This window comes from Littorina saxatilis, linkage group LG9, assembly GCF_037325665.1.
Source record: "Littorina saxatilis isolate snail1 linkage group LG9, US_GU_Lsax_2.0, whole genome shotgun sequence".
Taxonomy (NCBI): domain Eukaryota; kingdom Metazoa; phylum Mollusca; class Gastropoda; order Littorinimorpha; family Littorinidae; genus Littorina; species Littorina saxatilis.
In genome coordinates this window covers 26,711,930-26,732,302 of record NC_090253.1, presented here as the reverse complement: position 1 = coordinate 26,732,302, position 20,373 = coordinate 26,711,930, and the positions used below count along the sequence as shown (strand labels likewise).

The window sequence follows — 20,373 nt, the reverse complement described above, 5'->3', positions numbered from 1 at the left end:
AAATGAAGGTGTGACAGTGCCGCCTCAACTTTTACAAAAAGCCGGATATGACGCCATCAAAGACGTTTAATATCCAAAAAATGAAAAATATCTGGGGATATCATACCCAGGAGCTCTCATGTAAAATTTTCTAAAGATCGGTCCAGTAGTTTACTCTGAATCGCTCTACACACACACACGCACAGACACACACAGACACACACACACACACACACGCACACACACCACGACCCTTGTCTCGATTCCCCCTCTTTGTTAAAACATTTAGTCAAAACTTGACTAAAATGTAACAAGTCGCGTAAGGCGAAAATACAATATTTAGTCAAGTAGCTGTCGAACTCACAGAATGAAACTGAACGCAATGCCATTTTGTCAGCAAGACCGTATACTCGTATCATCGTCAGTCCACCGCTCATGGCAAAGGAAGTGAAATTAACAAGAAGAGCGGGGTAGTAGTTGCGCTAAGAAGGATAGCACGCTTTTCTGTACCTCTCTTTGTTTTAACTTTCTGAGCGTGTTTTTAATCCAAACATATCATATTTATATGTTTTTGGAATCAGGAACCGACAAGGAATAAGATGAAAGTGTTTTTAAATTGATTTGGACAATTTAATTTTGATAATAATTTTTATATATTTAATTTTCAGAGCTTGTTTTTAATCCGAATATAACATATTTAAATGTTTTTGGAATCAGCAAATGATGGAGAATAAGATAAACGTAAATTTGGATCGTTTTATAAATTGTTATTTTTTTTTACAATTTTCAGATTTTTAATGACCAAAGTCATTAATTAATTTTTAAGCTGAAATGCAATACCGAAGTCCGGGCTTCGTCGAAGATTACTTGACCAAAATGTCAACCAATTTGGTTGAAAAATGAGGGCGTGACAGTGCCGCCTCAACTTTCACGAAAAGCCGGATATGACGTCATCAAAGACATTTATCAAAAAAATGAAAAAAACGTTCGGGGATTTCATACCCAGGAACTCTCATGTCAAATTTCATAAAGGTCGGTCCAGTAGTTTAGTCTGAATCGCTCTACACACACACACAGACACACAGACACACAGACACACGCACATACAGCACGACCCTCGTTTCGATTCCCCCTCGATGTTAAAATATTTAGTCAAAACTTGACTAAATATAACAAGTCGCGTAAGGCGAAAATACAATATTTAGTCAAGTAGCTGCCATTTTTCAGCAAGACCGTATACTCGTAGCATCGTCAGTCCACCGCTCATGGCAAAGGCAGTGAAATTGACAAGAAGAGCGGGGTAGTAGTTGCGCTAAGAAGGATAGCACGCTTTTCTGTACCTCTCTTTGTTTTAACTTTCTGAGCGTGTTTTTAATCCAAACATATCAAATCTATATGTTTTTGGAATCAGGAACCGACAAGGAATAAGATGAAAGTGTTTTGAAATTGATTTGGACAATTTAATTTTGATAATAATTTTTATATATTTAATTTTCAGAGCTTGTTTTTAATCCGAATATAACATATTTATATGTTTTTGGAATCAGCAAATGATGGAGAATAAGATAAACGTAAATTTGGATCGTTTTATAAATTTTTATTTTTTTTTTACAATTTTCAGATTTTTAATGACCAAAGTCATGAATTAATTTTTAAGCCACCAAGCTGAAATGCAATACCGAAGTCCGGGCTTCGTCGAAGATTACTTGACCAAAATTTCAACCAATTTGGTTGAAAAATGAGGGCGTGACAGTGCCGCCTCAACTTTCACGAAAAGCCGGATATGACGTCATCAAAGACATTTATCAAACAAATGAAAAAAACGTTCGGGGATTTCATACCCAGGAACTCTCATGTCAAATTTCATAAAGATCGGTCCAGTAGTTTAGTCTGAATCGCTCTACACACACACACACACAGACACACACACAGACACACGCACATACACCACGACCCTCGTTTCGATTCCCCCTCGATGTTAAAATATTTAGTCAAAACTTGACTAAATATAACAAGTCGCGTAAGGCGAAAATACAATATTTAGTCAAGTAGCTGTCGAACTCACAGAATGAAACTGAACGCAACGCAACGCAGCAAGACCGTATACTCGTAGCATCGTCACTCCACCGCCCGTGGCAAAGGCAGTGCACGTGGAATTGACAAGAAGAGCGGGGTATTCGTTGCGCTGAGAAGGATAGCACGCTTTTCTGTACCTCTCTTCGTCTTAACTTTCTGAGCGTGTTTTTAATCCAAACATATCATATCTATATATTTTTGGAATCAGGAACCGACAAGGAATAAGATGAAAGTGTTTTTAAATTGATTTCGAAAAAAAAATTTTGATAATAATTTTTATATATTTAATTTTCAGAGCTTGTTTTTAATCCGAATATAACATATTTATATGTTTTTTGAATCAGCAAATGATGGAGAATAAGATAAACGTAAATTTGGATCGTTTTATAAATTTTTAATTTTTTTTACAATTTTCAGATTTTTAATGACCAAAGTCATTAATTAATTTTTAAGCCACCAAGCTGAAATGCAATACCGAACCCCGGGCTTCGTCGAAGAGTATTTGACCAAAATTTCAACCAATTTGGTTGAAAAATGAGGGCGTGACAGTGCCGCCTCAACTTTCACGAAAAGCCGGATATGACGTCATCAAAGACATTTATCAAACAAATGAAAAAAACGTTCGGGGATTTCATACCCAGGAACTCTCATGTCAAATTTCATAAAGATCGGTCCAGTAGTTTAGTCTGAATCGCTCTACACACACACACAGACAGACAGACGCACATACACCACGACCCTCGTTTCGATTCCCCCTCGATGTTAAAATATTTAGTCAAAACTTGACTAAATATAACAAGTCGCGTAAGGCGAAAATACAATATTTAGTCAAGTAGCTGTCGAACTCACAGAATGAAACTGAACGCAGCAAGACCGTATACTCGTAGCATCGTCACTCCACCGCCCGTGGCAAAGGCAGTGCCCGTGGAATTGACAAGAAGAGCGGGGTATTCGTTGCGCTAAGAAGGATAGCACGCTTTTCTGTACCTCTCTTCGTTTTAACTTTCTGAGCGTGTTTTTAATCCAAACATATCATATCTATATATTTTTGGAATCAGGAACCGACAAGGAATACGATGAAAGTGTTTTTAAATTGATTTCGAAAAAAAAAATTTGATAATAATTTTTATATATTTAATTTTCAGAGCTTGTTTTTAATCCAAATATAACATATTGATATGTTTTTGGAATCAGCAAATGATGGAGAATAAGATAAACGTAAATTTGGATCGTTTTATAAATTTTTAATTTTTTTTACAATTTTCAGATTTTTAATGACCAAAGTCATTAATTAATTTTTAAGCCACCAAGCTGAAATGCAATACCGAACCCCGGGCTTCGTCGAAGAGTACTTGACCAAAATTTCAACCAATTTGGTTGAAAAATGAGGGCGTGACAGTGCCGCCTCAACTTTCACGAAAAGCCGGATATGACGTCATCAAAGACATTTATCAAAAAAATGAAAAAAACGTTCGGGGATTTCATACCCAGGAACTCTCATGTCAAATTTCATAAAGATCGGTCCAGTAGTTTAGTCTGAATCGCTCTACACACACACACACACAGACACACACACAGACACACACACGCACATACACCACGACCCTCGTTTCGATTCCCCCTCGATGTTAAAATATTTAGTCAAAACTTGACTAAATATAAAAAGGAAAGCCCCTGCTTCTCCACGTGGGATACGAAACACACACACTCACACAGATATCCTGAGGGCAAATGCTGTTTCAAGCACAAAGCGACTGTTTGCATGATCGCCCCCAATATGCATGCATGGACTCGGCCGTCAGCGAAGAGACGGGTCCATTTAGTTGAAAGTAGGTAGAGAGGGTAGAACAGTTCGCCGCGAACAGATCGGTAGCTCTAAGCAACGCACCCCAGGTTTTATGATAAACAGTATCATAACAAAGCATTTCAAGTCATATAACCGGTTTTATGATAAACAATATCATAACACAAATCTGCATTTAGACTTATCAGCCAAGTTTTGGTTTTGTCTATGGCCGGTAGTATATTAAGTGTATACTTTGTTGACAAATATTCTGTGTGTTTCAGTAATGAATAACCCACTGCAATGGGACCTGAACTAAAACGTAGGTACCAAGAATACATTGCAATCTAGACTTTTTCTGGAAATAACTCTTGTCAGAGATTTTAAACGGCGTAGTAGAGTAAGAGTCCTTTTTACGGGTCGAAGCTTTTCAAAACGAGGCGAACCAAGTACCTCGCAGCCGATCAGCTTTTACACGTGATCGAGACAACTATCTATATAACTCCGGTGTGTATGTTGTGCAACGTGCGCTCAGTATAATACTCTTTTCTTTCATAATATCATAGACATAGGTCCTTGATAATATACACATCGGATCCACGTGTCGCCGCCGATGGCTTGCTGATTAAATTGTTTGTGTAAGGACGTGTGTTTTTCTAAACTCACGTGACCTCAAGGTAAAAACCACGTGACGTCAATCAAAACACGTTGTGATGGATTATACTACGGGCCAGCGTTTTCTGTCACAACAAATCCGATGAACTCGTGAACGCTTATTTTCGAAAGAAATGGGTATAATTTTGAATGCACGCTGAGTAACATTCACATCATAAGCCGCTTTTTGACACTGAACTTTTTCAGGTGTCTTGTAAATAAGTTTTTAAAAATGTGGAATTTTCTATGAATTTTCATAAAAGTTAAAATCATACAAAACGTAAATTCAGTAACATTTCACTTTACGTGGACTTAACTGCAAACAACTGGTGTGGACACTTAATTTGTGGTTGTGACTGATAAGATTGGAACGAGCGTATGAGTGTGTGTTCTGTACATGGTCTGGTAGACAGAAACCAGCTCTAATTCTAATGTTAGCCGCATGCAATCACACAAATGGGTATAATTTTGAATGCACGCTGCGTAACATTCACATCATAAGCCTATAGTTAGTTGCTCGTCCCGATCGCAAGTTATAACGTACAGCACACAAACATGAACGGAGCGAATCGAATTGGGTTCATTTATTTTCATAGCAATTCGATAGAACCTTTCGTACTCTTTGGAGCTCTCGCGAGATATCCCTACCGCCTGCTCTTTGTTATGCTTCGAATGACGCGAGAGGTAGCCTAATAGGTACATCGAGCGCTCGCAGCTCTCGCGAGAGTCCGTTCCACATATAACATGCCTTGCTGTGTTTCAGAGTTTGTGAGTGCTTTGAATATCGAGAAGGTCTATTCAATGCAATTCAATTCAGTTCAATTCAATTCAATTCAATTCAATTCAATACAATTCAATTCAGATCAATGCAATTCAATGCAATTCAGTTCAGTTCAATCCAATCCAATTCAATTCAATTCAATTCAATTCAATTCAATTCAATTCACTGTCTCAGTTTAATTGATTTCAATTCAAACAATTACAACTTTATTACCTGATTGGGTTACATACAGCAATGTGTCTTTTGGTTCGTATACACAAAAGCTTTCATCACGTAAAAATCACAACTTATTACTGACATACCTCGCACAAATGAGGTTTTCTTCTCTGTTAAAACAAAAATCGAAGCTGTAGTATCACACACAACACTGAGAACACAGACAGCTTTCTTCTTCAGATGTGTAATTTATAATGTGTACATCACAAACTTGCATTCGACTCGTTCTTACTTCACACCACACAGAGTTTGAATGAATATGGTATTGTAGGAGTAATGACAAGTCTCCGACACAAAAGAGTTTAGATTCATCTGGATTGATGATTGGTGACTGTTTCAACAGAGAAAAGAGGACCAGCTGGAGTGGACATAAACTGTCCAGGAAAATGACCATCTTGGTATGGAACTACATGTATAAATAAGTAATTTCAAAAGGAAAGGAAGAGATGATTATCAACAATTCAGAAGAACCAGCCAAAATCTGAGACAATACCCTCCAGGGGAGGCAATCAACTTGTAAGAACTGAAAGAACGATTAACAACTGTTGTTTCCCTTGTCACAGTACCGAGTGTTACAGCAATTGTCTCCCTTGCGATTGTGTGGATTTCTACAACAATTGTCTCCCTTGTTATAGTCTGTTTTGTTGGTGTTGAGTGTTATACGCAAGAAATACGTACATCGGGCAGTAAAAGCCACACTACAAACCGCTTTAAAACCAAGTAGAATTGCAAGTAGATGTATCTCTCTATGAGGAGAGGGGGAAAACGAAAAAACGTTGTGTAATAACAACAACAAAAAGAGGAAAGTCAGAATTGCTCTGCCTCCTCTGTGTGTGTGTGTGTGTGTGTGTGTGTGTAGGGGCGAGCGTGCGTGTGTTTATGTGTGTGTTTGCTCGTGTATGCTTTTGATCGTCCGCCTGCGTGCCTGCCTGCCTTTGTGCGTCTATCTAGCTGTCTGTTTGTCTGCCTTTGTATTTCTATCTGGCCCTGCACGGTCCACAATACACTGCATGAACTATGACCGACACAGTACACTGCACTGGGCGGAGGTCCCCAAGGATACACCCAAAGTATGATAGTCAGTGACGATTACACTATGTTGACCTGTTAGGAAGGAAAGAACAAGACGAGAAAGAGTCTCTGGTGCCTCGAATTGGTGGTGGTGTCGGTGTCAATTGTTGTTGTTGTTGTTGTTGTTGTTGTTGTTGTTGTTGTTGTTGTTGTTGTTGTTGTTGTTGTGTTTGTTGTTGTTTTGCTTTTTGTGTTTGTTTTTGGTCGGTAAGTTTGTTGATGCGGGTTTTGTCAAGAGCCCAGGGTATTATTCGAGAGTGATTCAACATCGATCTGATTGTCTGCTTTGTTCTAGACCAACTCTTAAGTAAGCCTACACGGAAACTGATTAAAACTTCAATGCGTATCTTCCGTTTTTACTACACATTAAAACTAAGACGTTCTCAGGACGATGAGATTATAAACGTATACGGTTTTACATTTGAATAAAAAGCAGACACGCCAGTAACCAGGTAAGGTACTTTTTTTATCAAAATTTCGGCAGATAAACTGCCTTTGTCAGGATGGTCATGAGAAAGTGTGGAAATATCGTTGTCTTAGCCATCGTATACGTATTCAAGTTGGTATATAGTCAAATCATTGTATACGATTTTAATCAGGTTACAGTCAAGAGGCTCTCAGGCCTAATGTCAGCGTCTCTGAACACGAAGATCTCCTGTAATCCCCCACGCATCATGACCGCTCGGCGACTGAAGCCGCTCCGGGACTTGACGAGGATGTCGCAGTGCGTCAACATGAGCTGCTCCACGATAAGGTCATTGAACCCCTGGCACGCGTCCTTGCGACGCTTCTGGGTGTCGATGTGCAGGATCACGCCCTCTGTGTCGTGGTGGGCGGGGCCAAAGCGGACACGTGACGTGTTGCGGATGTCGTTGTTGTCCGTGGCAAGGAACACCTGGCTGCCGTTCTTGACGTACCGTCCCACGAAATCCCACACCGGACCTGCAATTCACAGCGTTAGATATAACAGCATGAAGAGGTACAACTGGCACCGCAACAAGACCATGACCCAAACACTTTCTAATGCACAGCTCACCCACAGGGCACACACACGCACACACACACACTTGCATACACACACGGACGCACACACGTATGCGATGCACGCACACACGCACATACACACACACACGCACGCACACGCACGCACACAAGCACACACACACACACACACACACACGCGCGCACGGACGCGTGCACGCACGCACGCACACACATACATGCACACTGACACACACACACACACACACACACACACACACACACACACACACACACACACACAATCTTGTCTGCACACATCTAACGTCACTCAGATTTAAAGGCGCAGTCCTTCTGTCTCTAAACGCTTTATGTCACCATCTCAGATCTGTCGAGGTTTCCCATGAGATGTCTAAGACTATTCCCCACTTGGTCGCATAACAAAAAAACAATCGCCTTGCTGCTTCCAGTGAAGAGTTCACATGTGTGGATAAATATCTCAAATTGACACTAGTGACACATAAGTGCAGTAAGCATGGCAAACTCTCAACCAATTGTACTCCAACTCTGAAGTATTTTTTGTCGTAGCTCAGTCTTTTCAAAATCGCTGCCCATGTCAATAGCGCAAACGCTAAGGCTAGAGTCCCATCAGACTTGACCATTCGGGTTTGTCCGGTCGTATTCGTTGTTTTCCGGAGAAGGAAAGTAACTGCCTTAATATGAGGTGTCAAAATTGCATCAGCCGACGATCTGTCTTTCAGTTTCTAAGACGATGAAGCCACAAAAAAAAGAAAGAAAGAAGACATAATGTTTAAAAAGAGATTGTGCTCGGGCATGGATCGGTAAGCGACAGGATTCATCGCCTTCGTTCTCACGAAACTGAGCCTTGACGATCAGTTGAACTACCCAAACTACCTTCGAATGCGATTGCTCTCAAACATTGTCACCGCCATCTTTGAAGTGATCCCGATGATCAAGTGCAAAATGCCTTTTTCATTGGATAGAGCTGACCAATCAGTGAGCGCGATCACAAAACTTGCGCAAAATCTGCGCAAAGTCACTGACGAGTCGAGCAGCGCTGCTCACCTGAGTTTTCGAGGCGCGGTTAAATCAGTTCTCAATCGAAACTGAATCGTTGGGGCCGTTCACATGGCAGGCTTTTCGCCGACTTGACCTCAGTGACTCGGGAGCGACTTCAAACCAGCTAAAGTTTGATACATGTTGGTTGAAAATCTGCTATGTACACTGCACTTTACTAAATGAATTCACCAATACATGCATGCCCATTTTGCACGAAAAGCAAAGAGGCAGTTGATGATTTCCTTGTGGGTGTCTAAGTCTTCTCCAAAGTAAAAGCCTGGACAGGTATGAGATGACGACCCGACTCCTTTATGTGTGTTTGTTGTGAGTAGAAGTCTGTTGTATGTGTTTGTTTGCAAGTTTTGACTGTGCACTGTGCTGCACTGTAAAAAGAATGTGAATCTAAGTATTATTATGCATGCGTGTATGACTGTGTGCTCGTTGATGAGTATTTGTCTTTTCATTTGAGACAAGTTGTATTGGTTGTATATATCGTGTTGTGTTTTGATTGAACTTGTTAAGCGCTTCGAGCTGCGGAGAAGCACTATATTATTATTCCATTATCATTATTAAGGACTATTCCTTTATTGTGATGTTCGCCGGCGTTAAAGGCCCACTCCTTCCCGTGCGAACAGTTCGGATCACCGTCTCAGATCTCGCCATGCTTTTACATCGGATCAGACCATCCCTCCACTTGATTAAATCCCAATAATTAACACCTTGATTGTTTGCTGGCGTTATCTAGAAGTTTGTGGTGAATGAATTTTTTTAAACGCCGCGGGAGTGGCTGTTAAGTATTCAATTCACCAAGAAACCCCCATACGTACACAGGGAGAACCGTGTATGCTGATGATTTGTTGGTATGTGTCTAAGTAGAGGGATGTCTTATCTTATTAAAAAACAAGTCGCGTAAGGCGAAAATACAACATTTAGTCAAGCTCAGTCGAACTCACAGAATGAAACTGAACGCATTGCATTGTTTCCGCAAGACCGTACACTCGTAGCATCGTCTGTCCACCGCTCGTCGCAAAGGCAGTGAAATTAACAATCCAGAAAAGCGCAGTAGCAGTTGCGCTGAGGAGAATAGCACGCTTTTCTATATCTCTATTCTTTTTAACTCTCTGAACGTGTTTTTAATCCAAACATATCATATCTGTATGTTTTTGGAATCAAGAACGGACAAAAAATAAGATGAAATTGTTTTTAAATCGTTTTCGGAAATTTAATTTTAATCATAATTTTTATATTTTTAATTTTCAGAGCTTGTTTTTAATCGGAATATAATGAGGGTGTGACAGTGCTGCCTTAACTTACAAAATGCCGGATATGACGTCATCAAAGACATTTATCCAAAAAATGAAAAAAACGTCTCGAGATACCATACTCAGGATCTCTCATGTCAAGTTTCATGAAGATCGGTCCAGTAGTTTAGTCTGAATCGCTCAAAACACACACACAGACACACACAGACACACACACACACACACACACACACACACACACACGCACGCACACACACACACACACACACACACACACACATACACACATACACACACACACACACACACATACATACATACATACACCACGACCCTCGTCTCGATTCCCCCCTCTACGTTAAAACATTTAGTCAAAACTTGACTAAATGTAAAAAACGTTGCAAACTCTGAGATTGTGAGCTGAACTGTTTTCAAAAGAAGGAGCGCGCCTTTAACTGGTCAAGTCTGATGGGACTCGATCGTTGCGTAAAACTATTATAGCCTTAGCGTTTCCACTGTTTACTGACTCATACTGTTGTACTCACCGAGTTTCTCTTTATGGTTCCTGACACTAAAGTCATTCATTTCACTGCTCTTGCCTATCCTCACGTGAAAGCCGACCAGGGGCTTGGTCCTGTTGAAGAAGTGGATCTTGTGCAGGAAAGAATCCACGCGGTTCTGAAGCTCTCGTGTCGGCTTAAACAGCATGTTCCAGGCGTCGTGGAAGAAGAGCGAAAGAGGTTTCTGAGCCCACACAGGCAAGGTGAGGTTGTAGTGCGGGTTGAGCGTGATGGCTTTGTAGTGCTCGTTGTTGGTGTGGAGGAAGATGACGTCCTGTGGGTACTCCTCGTTGAAATCCATGTGATACAGATCGTTGCGGAACGGCGTCATCCCGTCTATACTTCTGACGTATTTCCACGATTTGTTCTGCAGTTCCGGGACGTCCCAGTTGTACTCGTTCGGGACGTAGAATTGTCTGAGGTCGCAGGGTTCGTTGAAGACGATCCCGAACCGTCTGTTGGTGACGGTGGCCAGTAAGAACGCGTTGACCATCCCCTTCTGCCGATCTCCCCATCCCCCGGAGATCCCGTCTGAGCTCCGACAGGTGAAGATTAAGAATTTCTGGTTCGGGTTGTTCTTGGACGGCGGAGGTGGAAGAGTTGAAGAGTTTTCTTTAGCCATATCGGCCATCATTTGGTCGAAAAACATCCTCTGTTTCAGCGCCTCCATTTCCCCGTTCATCCTTAGGTCGACAGTCTTGTGGCCCGTCTTGCCTGCCATAGAAATCCGATCGGTTTGTGAAGAAGAGGATTGGAGTGTCGCGCATTGGGAGGAGGAAGTGCATACTAACTGTCTTTGAGCTGGAATCCAGATGACCACGCCGGTGAAAACGAATGCTGAACCGAATACAAATCCAAAGAAGAGGCCTCTCCTTTCCCTCCTCATCTGTAACGAGAACAGAAAATGTATGAGAAACAGGAGAGAGATTCGTTACGTTGATAGGGAAGGACGAGAGATAAAGGGAAGTTGTGTGTGTGTTTGTCTGTCTGTCTGCCTGCCTGTTAGTTAGTTAGTTAGTTGTTGCTTTTCGGGTCCAGCGGACCATATAGGCCAAATCAGGACCCCTGCCTGCCTGTCTATATATTCGTGTGTTTGTCTGTCTAAGAGTAAGTTTGTGAGCATGGTGACTGTGTCTGTCTGTCTGTCTGTCTATCTGTCTGTCTGAGCTAGTGCGCTTGATTTACTGGAATAAAAGAGGTGTGTGTCTGTATGTGTGTTCGTGTCTGTGTGTTCGTGTATTTCTGAGCATATTTTCAGAGTAGCCTACGCATAAGATATCTATAGATATTTTTAAAATAAGAATTAAATATGGAATACATTGTTATCATTTGTAAAGATATTAGTGAAACTTCGATTTCATTCACAACTTTCATAAACCATCTTATTAATTCATGTTCAAGCTTCCAAGCTGAAATGCAAAGTTACAGTCGCGACTGCGTCAAAGAATGTTTGAATAGTTGCACTCAATTTCCTTAAAAAAACCGAGTTCACCACAGTGCGGCTTCAACTTTTGAAGAAAAAACACGAATATGACGTCATCAGATTTTTGTTTTTGAAATATGAAAAAGAATTGTCGAAGAAATATCAAAGTTTTATAAAGATCTGTGTGCTTTTCCTGAAATTGCTCTACACACACAAACACACACACACACACACACACACACACACACACACACACACACACACACACACACACACACACACACACACACACACACAAACACACAAACACACACACACGCGCCACCACCACCACCACCACCACCCTCGTCTCGATTCCTGATCTATCTAAAAACAATTAGTCAAAACTTAACTTAATGTACACAACTTGGCTAAATGTGAAAACAACCAAACAACAACCAAGAGAAACAATCCTGTCTTTCCTCATATAATCAACGTTTGATACAGACATTTAGGGAAGAGCTTAACACACATTACCTTTATGTTAATCAGGATGTAATGTCCATCCAAAGAGACGTCCTTATACACGAGACCAGGCAGATATCACCAAAACAAAGAGTATTTCATTTCCGCGCTTCCATTAGTCTGTTGAAGTTTTGTTTTAAACGCCCGGTAGCTCAGTTGGTAGAGCACTGGACTTGTGATCGGAAGGTCGCAGGATCGAATTCGGGCCAGGACAGACACGGGTCAACTTTATGTGCAGACCCAGAGACGGAAGCCATGTCCCACCCCCGTGTCATCACAATGGCACGTAAAAGACCTTGGTCATTCTGCCATAAGTGCAGGTGGCTGAATACACCTAAACACGCAGACACCTGGGTAGCGCGACTCCGTTGCTGCTAGCTTTCCACTGGGAGGAAGCGACCCGAATTTCCCAGCGATGGGACAATAAAGTAATGAAAATGAAAAAAATGAAAATGAAAGAAAATGAAAATGAAATACAACGAAAAAAACACCCCTTTCGTCGCCAAAAAAGGACGGGTATCTCAATTCGTTTTAAGCGACGCAGTACTCTTCAGTTTAAAACGACGGGTACATCATTGAATGACAAGAGCTAACTGTTCAAAAACGCAGTACTGTTCAAATCCAAAAACACAAGAGACTGCCAACGTTTCAAAATTCAGAATAAGAAAAAACGTTGGGTCGAAATATATGTGAATGTATTGTTTTGTCAACAACAAACGTTCCAACAACCTACCTTTCTTGTTTTTTGATGCAGTACTGTTCAGTCCAAAATGACGGGTATACCATTTAACAGTAAGAGGTTTTTTTCAGATTCACATCATCCACCACACAGTATTTTCGGTATGGAACGAAGGATAAGTCTTACAATAACATGATCTGTTCAGACACACAGCACCAGTACCGCACTACATTTCAGTCTAATACTTTTCAGTCTGATACGCACTCACGCCACACAGTACTGATACGCAGCTGAATTCGTTGCCACGTACTACTACTGTTCAGTCTGATAAACACTCACACGGGTTGCTGCATGATTATGTCCAAACGTGGCCTCAAGGCAGGCGTGCAGGCCGGGGGCCCATCTGTAGCACACGCGACAATCATTAACTCAATCACAATCTCAATCTTGTTTGATGTTTCTTTCGGACTTGGTCAAACTTTACCGCTTTGTAGCGTCAGCCAAGACGTGTCCCGGGGGGGGGGGGGGGGGGGGGGGGGGCTTGACTTGTGATCTGTGACGGGCGGAGTGGCCGAGTGGATAAAGACGCCGGCCTCCGACCTGTGCGGGTTGGAGTCCCGGCCGCGCCTAGTGGGTAAAGCCGGTCCGTAAAGGTTGTCGTCTACATTTTTTAAAAATTTTTTTCAATAATCTTATGGTTAGATTTTGCTAATTCAGATGATGAATGAACCATGGGGGGAAATGTATAGAAAAAAATGTGTAAAAAAGGGTTTTATTTTTGAGAAGTGTTAGTAACACTTCCGATGTTTTGATGTCCATGTGCAGAGAGCATGTGCTTTGACTATACATATCGACCAATCAAATTCATGTCACTATGCTGACAGCCACATCCACACAATCACAGCAACAGTTTGACACTGGGTATTGGAGCGCTGTCCACGATTTCTTTTTTAAACGCACGAAATGCATGGTATTCGAGAGGAGTTATGCCCTCGGCATTTGCCAAATAAGGATATACCACGGTGGAGACACGTTACGCCCAATACACGTACCCAGACGGTTGTTACGCCCGATTTTGTACCCAGGAAATCGACGTGGCGTGTGGGTATGCTCACTTAAATTAGATTGTATCAGGCATTTTGTCAAAGTTGACATCAAACCATATACGCATAAACTACTAAACGTCTCTGCCACTTCGTAGTATAATTTTAACCAAGATAGAGATCTTGTTTTGTAGGCGAGAAATTCAAAAATACCGCAACCTTCACTTGTGTATTTAGTGCATTGACCTGTTCAACGGAAGACATGAAATGTAGTCTACTTACCGACTAAAATTATGTACGGATACAAAAAAGAACTCAGACAAATCTATCAGAGTTAATTTTATGTTTCTAATTAAAAGGAAAGGGGGGTAAAACGAACAATATTTGTGTGTCGTGTTACGGTCCCCAAAATCAGCTTGTTACGGGCCCCGCAAAAATAGTGTTCGTTGTTGCTACGCGCCCCAGTCATATAGCTTTTAACCCTTACATCTTCAGTCATATATATCCGTGAAGAAATGACAGGCAGTCACACTCAGTTTTACCAAGGACTTTCTCTCTATCTCTCGGTCAATTTTTCATGGGTTCGGAGTTGTGGTTTTCAGCAGGGCGCAGGAGAATGGAGATCTCAGGTGTGATCGCTGGCTGGCGTTATCGACATCAGGTCAACAGAAGAGGTTAAAACTGAACCAGCGTCAGTATTATCATCCACACCGAAGGCAAAGAGGCCTGTTCAGAAGTTCCAGTGTTATGATTGTGGCAAATGTTAGTCAGAAACGCAATCGTTTTGCCCATGAAAAAACAATTCACAGGAAAGAGCCTGAATGGAAACATTGTTGTGGTCTGTGCTCAACAACATTTAAAAGGCCACGCGATTTGTATAAACCTTCCAACAGTGTGCATACCAAGCTCTAGCCACGCAAGTGCAACGCATTCTTTTTTTCTTTATTTGGTGTTTAACGTCGTTTTCAACCGTTCAAGGTTATATCGCGACGGAAGTGCAACGCATGCAGAAAAGCATACGCCAGTAGCAGGTCATAATTGGAATCGTCGCAGCATGTATGTCACATAAAAACCATGGTAACTCACAAGTGTCCCTGGCCTTCTTGTGGAAAGACATTTGCAAAAAGAAAGTACATGCTTGATCATGAAAAAAGTCACACGGGGCCCCGGCCGGGAAACTAGCTACAGCTAGCTGTGAGAGGTGTTTGATGGGTTTTAAGTTTCGCGAGCAAATTCGTCGCCATCTGAGAAAATGTTTTGAGTAGATGTTTACGTTTACTTTTTGTGGGCCACTGCACTTCCATTTACGAACTTTTTGTTTTTTAATAGGAGCCTTACGATCGAGCGTTTTATTTTTTTCATTCCGTAGAAAAGACTGTTTCTACACTTCAAATGTGCAACTAAGCTGCTGATTCAGCTGATTTTCGTTTTCAATTGGAGCCTTACGAGCGTTTTGTGTGTATTATTTTGTTTTGTTTTGTAGAAATGTCTGTTTCTAGTCTTCCAATGTGCAACTAAGCTACTGATTGAGCAATGATTTTATTGGCAATGTAGAACAATTCATTTGCTTTGACCAAAATCTCCTATAATTTGTACCCCCCTTCACACACACACACACACACACACACACACACACACACACACACACACACACACATACACACCTACTTCTTCACTTGAAATTGCTGGAATATTTATTTTCTTTGCATCATCAAACACGATTTAACTTTTGTGTGTGTGGTTTCTTTCGCAATAAAAGTTTTAACATGCTTTTGAAGAATTGATGGGACCACTTTAAAATCTGTCCGTACGTATGATCTTTTCCCAGTCTGTGAATTTAGTGTGAGAACCCGTATTGTAAGTTCGTTGTCACTATGGGCATTAACAGCGTGGTTAATAACATCTTCAAAGAGCTCATGATGAGAGTGACCGTAGTAGCATCTGAAATCTTTGTGTTTAACTGTAATAAAGAAAGAACAAACCTGCGTTTCTTGACTAAAATGCAAAAACCTCCAACTACTGTCACATAAAACTAGCTAAAAAATACATGAAAATGGAGGTTAGAGAAAAGTTTCAATGCCTGGGGCACGTAACAGGGGAAGCCGACTGGGGCCCGTAACTGTCAGAAAATGGAAAAGTCTGGGGTGCATAACACTGAGCACATGGGTACCCTTTTATTTTGTTCTCTTACTTCTTCACGACACATCTAGTCATTATGCCCTTTTCCCCTAAAGTTAAAGAGAGTCTAAAAAATCAGTTTTTGTGGATAGCATACCAAATATGCTAGTGTTTTAGTGTTTTTACCATTTGTTCTCTCCAACGTAGTCACATTTTCGTTGAAATCAAGTTTTCTTGAGTGGTTGTGCTTAAACAAAATGCCTAACATTTAAACAAAAACACTGCTCTGTGCAGAAAACATTCACAACCATAACTGAACTAATCTGTTTTTAGTACGCTTCTGATTCTTTTCTATAATAAAATTTCAGCCAGCATACATTCACACCGCTTTCGCCTTCTGGGTACAAAGTAGGGCGTAACAACCGTCTGGGTACGTATATTGGGCGTAACGTGTCTCCACCGTGTATACTACGCTGAATTACTATAATGAATTTTCAATCGGCTACCCTGGCTTCGTCCTTCCTGATCGAAAGGGGGGGGGGGGGGGGGACACTTAGTTACACATACAAAGTCTGACAATAAAACAGAACTTACATAAAAGCGTACAGATATAAAAACAGAACGAAGATGTAACACAGACTGTGGGGCAACAAATTAAACAACTAACAACAGGCATACTGTATTATAATACTACATTAGGACATATGCTTCCTTCTTAGTTCTGTTCACGCGCCTAACACGCGTCGTTGCTATCTATACGTTTTAGGATTGTGATAGAAGTGCAATGCATTGGTTGCTATCTCTTACCAGCAACTCATGTGCGCGAGAGTGTGCCTGCGAGTGTGTGTGTGTGTGTGTGTGTGTGTGTGTGTGCAGTATAGATGTGGCGGACGTGCCTGTCTGGAGTACTTTGGGTGTTCTTACTTCGTATGTGTTATTCTTTTTTTTTAAGGTTGTTGTCATATGTTTTTTGTGTGTGTGTGTGTGTGTGTGTGTGTGTGTGTGTGTGTGTGTGTGTGTGTGTGTGTGTGTGTGTGTGTGTGTGTGTCATATGTTGTTTTAAGAGCAGATGAACCACACTTTTCCATCCATTGTAATTAATTGTATGGACAATAAATGATCTGTTGTCTCTTATGAAATGAGCTCCAGGAGGTTCTTGTGCGCCTTGTGGTGAAATATGTGCGCGATATAAATCCTCGTAAATAAAATAAATAAAAGTATGGCTGCCTGAATGGCGGGCTTAGAACGGTCATGCACGTAAAAGATCGTGGGAGTTTCAGCCCCTGAACAAAAAAGAAGAAAACACTTCAGCCGAGACGAGCCGCGGGGGCTTGGCTGTGATCCGTTACTTACTACGCTATGTGGCTGATTGATCTGCTGGTGATGGTAGTGTAGTTGTTCGTGGTGTGACTTTGATAGTTTAGTCGATAAGGGTAAGAACAAGTGAAAAGAGAGAGATCACCCCTGTGACATGTATATTTACGGGAATGAAAGTTGAGAATGTTGTTAATTTTACAAAAATACAGAAAACACAGTGTATGTTTATTTTTGTGTTTAATCTCCCACAAAAAGTACATGCACACAAAAACTTCCTTAACTTACAGAAAATAAACAGATTGAATAATCCGAAATAATTTTTCAAAGGAAACAAACTCTAAAACAAAATTACGCGAACGTGAGATTTATTGAACATCAGAACAAAAATTAAAATTCACAACCCAAGAATTCGTACTTCATCTAACTAACGTGTTTGCAATTGTGTATGAACTCTGCATGCAGGCTTGCTGTCAAATTTCAGTAAACATCTGAGGACATCATCAGCTGCACACAAACATTTCCTTAAAATCACAGTCTTTCCAGTGAAAACAGTTGAGTTAACCATCTCAGATATGGCCAGAAGATGTACCTGGGGTAAGAACATCCCTCCACATGGACACATACCAAAAATCAATATTCTGACTGCCCATTGTGCAGAATGAGAACTGTTTTCATAAATTAATTTCTCGTCAAACATTTCCCATTTTAAACAGAAAGCACCCAGGCTGATTTAGTGCTGAGTTGAGCACGCAGAGTGTGATTTTCTGCTCTTTTTTTGTCCTGAATTGTTTTCGAAACTAATTAAAGGTCTGACACCAGTGTCACTCTGCAAAATGAAATCACTACAACCATCCCAGTCTGCGCGGGAAGCAGGCAGCCTGTTGATTGACTGTACGAGTCTAAGTTGAAGGTAGGCTACTCTCACCCAATGTAAATGCCTGGTCAGAACACTGGTTCTTTACGTTCAAAAAATGATTCTCACGAGAAGAAGAGCATTAAGCAACGACGTAACTGTGTATCTGGACACCAGCTTTTTTTTTCGCTCTCTCTCTTTTTTATTTTTTTAAATTTTTTAAATTTTTTACAAAACATAGGCACTTGCTTTCTTTGCAAAATAAACGCGCTTGCTAAATCTCTTACACATCATACGGGCTTGCTACATTGCAAAATAGACGCGCATTTGAAATGTTTTACACAAACGCGCTTGTTACATTTCTTTGCAAAACACACGCGGTGGCTACATTTCTTTGTTAAACGTATAAGCGCTTGCTACATTTCTTTGCAAAACAAACGCGGTTGCTACATTTCTTTGCAAAACAAACGCGGTTGCTACATTTCTTTGCCAAAAAAATAGGTGCTTGCTACATTTCTTCACAAACATACGCCCTTGCTACACTTTTTTTTTACATGCGCGCTACCCTTTTCCAGAAAACATACAGTGTTATATTTCTAACAAAAAACAAACAAACAACAAAAACAAAAAAACAAGCTACATCATTCGAGGGCACTTGAGTGGTTTCTCCACAAAACATACGCACTAGCTTAATTTCTTAACAAAATAAAGGCACTTGAGTGGTTTCCGCACGAAACTTACGCACTAGCTTAATTGCTTGACAAAACAAAGGCACTTGGGTGGTTTCTCCACAAAACATACGCACTAGCTTAATTGCTTGACAAAACAAAGGCACTTGGTTGGTTTCTCCACAAAACATACGCACTAGCTTAATTGCTTGACAAAACAAAGGCACTTGAGTGGTTTCTCCACAAAACATACGCACTAGCTTAATTGCTTGACAAAACAAAGGCACTTGAGTGGTTTCTCCACACTTGAAAACATATGCACTAGCTTAATTGCTTGACAAAACAAAGGCACTTGAGTGGTTTCCCCACAAAACATACGCACTAGCTTAATTTCTTGAAAAAAACAAAGGATTTTGTATGATTTCTCTGCAAAACATACCCACTTGTTACATTTGATATTCGCCTTTAACATGTTTTTTTTTACAAAACGTACGTGTTTGCTATATTTCTTTACAACATACATGCAAGTGCACTGCCATCTTTATAAAAACAAAAATTAAAAATTAAAAACTTGCTGCGTATTTCTACAAAACATGCGCACTAGCTACTATTCTTTACAAAACAAGCACACGGAAAACAATTCTTCGCAAAGCATACGTGTATACTAAACTTTGCCAAATCATTATTGCGACAAATTCCACACCCAAATTAAAACAATACTTCCCGTGTCATATTGCATTCACATTTTCTATGCCGGTTAAGGCCGACCACTTGACTTTCTGGGTCCCATTTCGGATTAAAAAGTTATTTTACAGGGGTCAAGTGACTGCCGCTCAGATAAAGGCACCCTCGTAATCGCCGGACAAAAATGGAAGCGACCAATGACAAATCGACGAAAAATCACAATAGGCAAAACGTTGCTACTTTTAAATGCAAGATGGAAGTCACATTAATTATTTATCCAGAAAATCTTGTTTTGTTTAGTTAGCTTGCGTATTTCGTGCGCTATGCTATTCCTACTGATGCATGTTTCGATCGCATGAGCGGTCAAAAATGGGAGATTAATTTGTGTGAATGTTGTGGGGTATTATGACAAAATACGCTGTAGTTCTGCAATAACTCGGTGGATTGCTTTAAAACGTTCTACATTATTTTGCAAACAGACTAGACGTACTTCAAGTAAAATGTGGGATTGTTGCAGGTATGTCTTCAGATGTTATACAACGATCCGCAACTAGTCACAGGATCGTCGTTGGGTTGATATATTTCTGAATGTATTGTTTCGTCATAAGATTGTTCACTTGTGTCCAAAAGTTTCATGGCTT

At 40.7% G+C, this 20,373-nt stretch overlaps 1 protein-coding gene across 1 annotated transcript; it reads right to left on the bottom strand.

Annotated features, from left to right (window-relative positions):
• Positions 1–5,429: 5,429 nt before the first annotated feature.
• Positions 5,430–13,555, bottom strand: LOC138975735 (uncharacterized). Its single transcript, XM_070348485.1, has 3 exons — positions 13,104–13,555; positions 10,429–11,329; positions 5,430–7,502 (listed from the first exon to the last, which is right to left on the bottom strand). The coding sequence occupies exons 2-3, from the start codon at positions 11,327–11,329 to the stop codon at positions 7,156–7,158; spliced, it is 1,248 nt and encodes a 415-aa protein (XP_070204586.1). The 5' UTR covers positions 13,104–13,555; the 3' UTR covers positions 5,430–7,155.
• Between the last annotated feature and the right edge of the window lie 6,818 nt (positions 13,556–20,373).

Coding starts and splice junctions, on each gene's coding strand:
- LOC138975735 (XM_070348485.1), bottom strand. CDS start 11,329: ATGAGGAGGGAAAGGAGAGGCCTCTTCTTTGGATTTGTATTCGGTTCA. Junction 7,503..10,428: donor GAACCATAAAGAGAAACTCG/GTGAGTACAACA, acceptor TGTGAATTGCAG/GTCCGGTGTGGGATTTCGTG.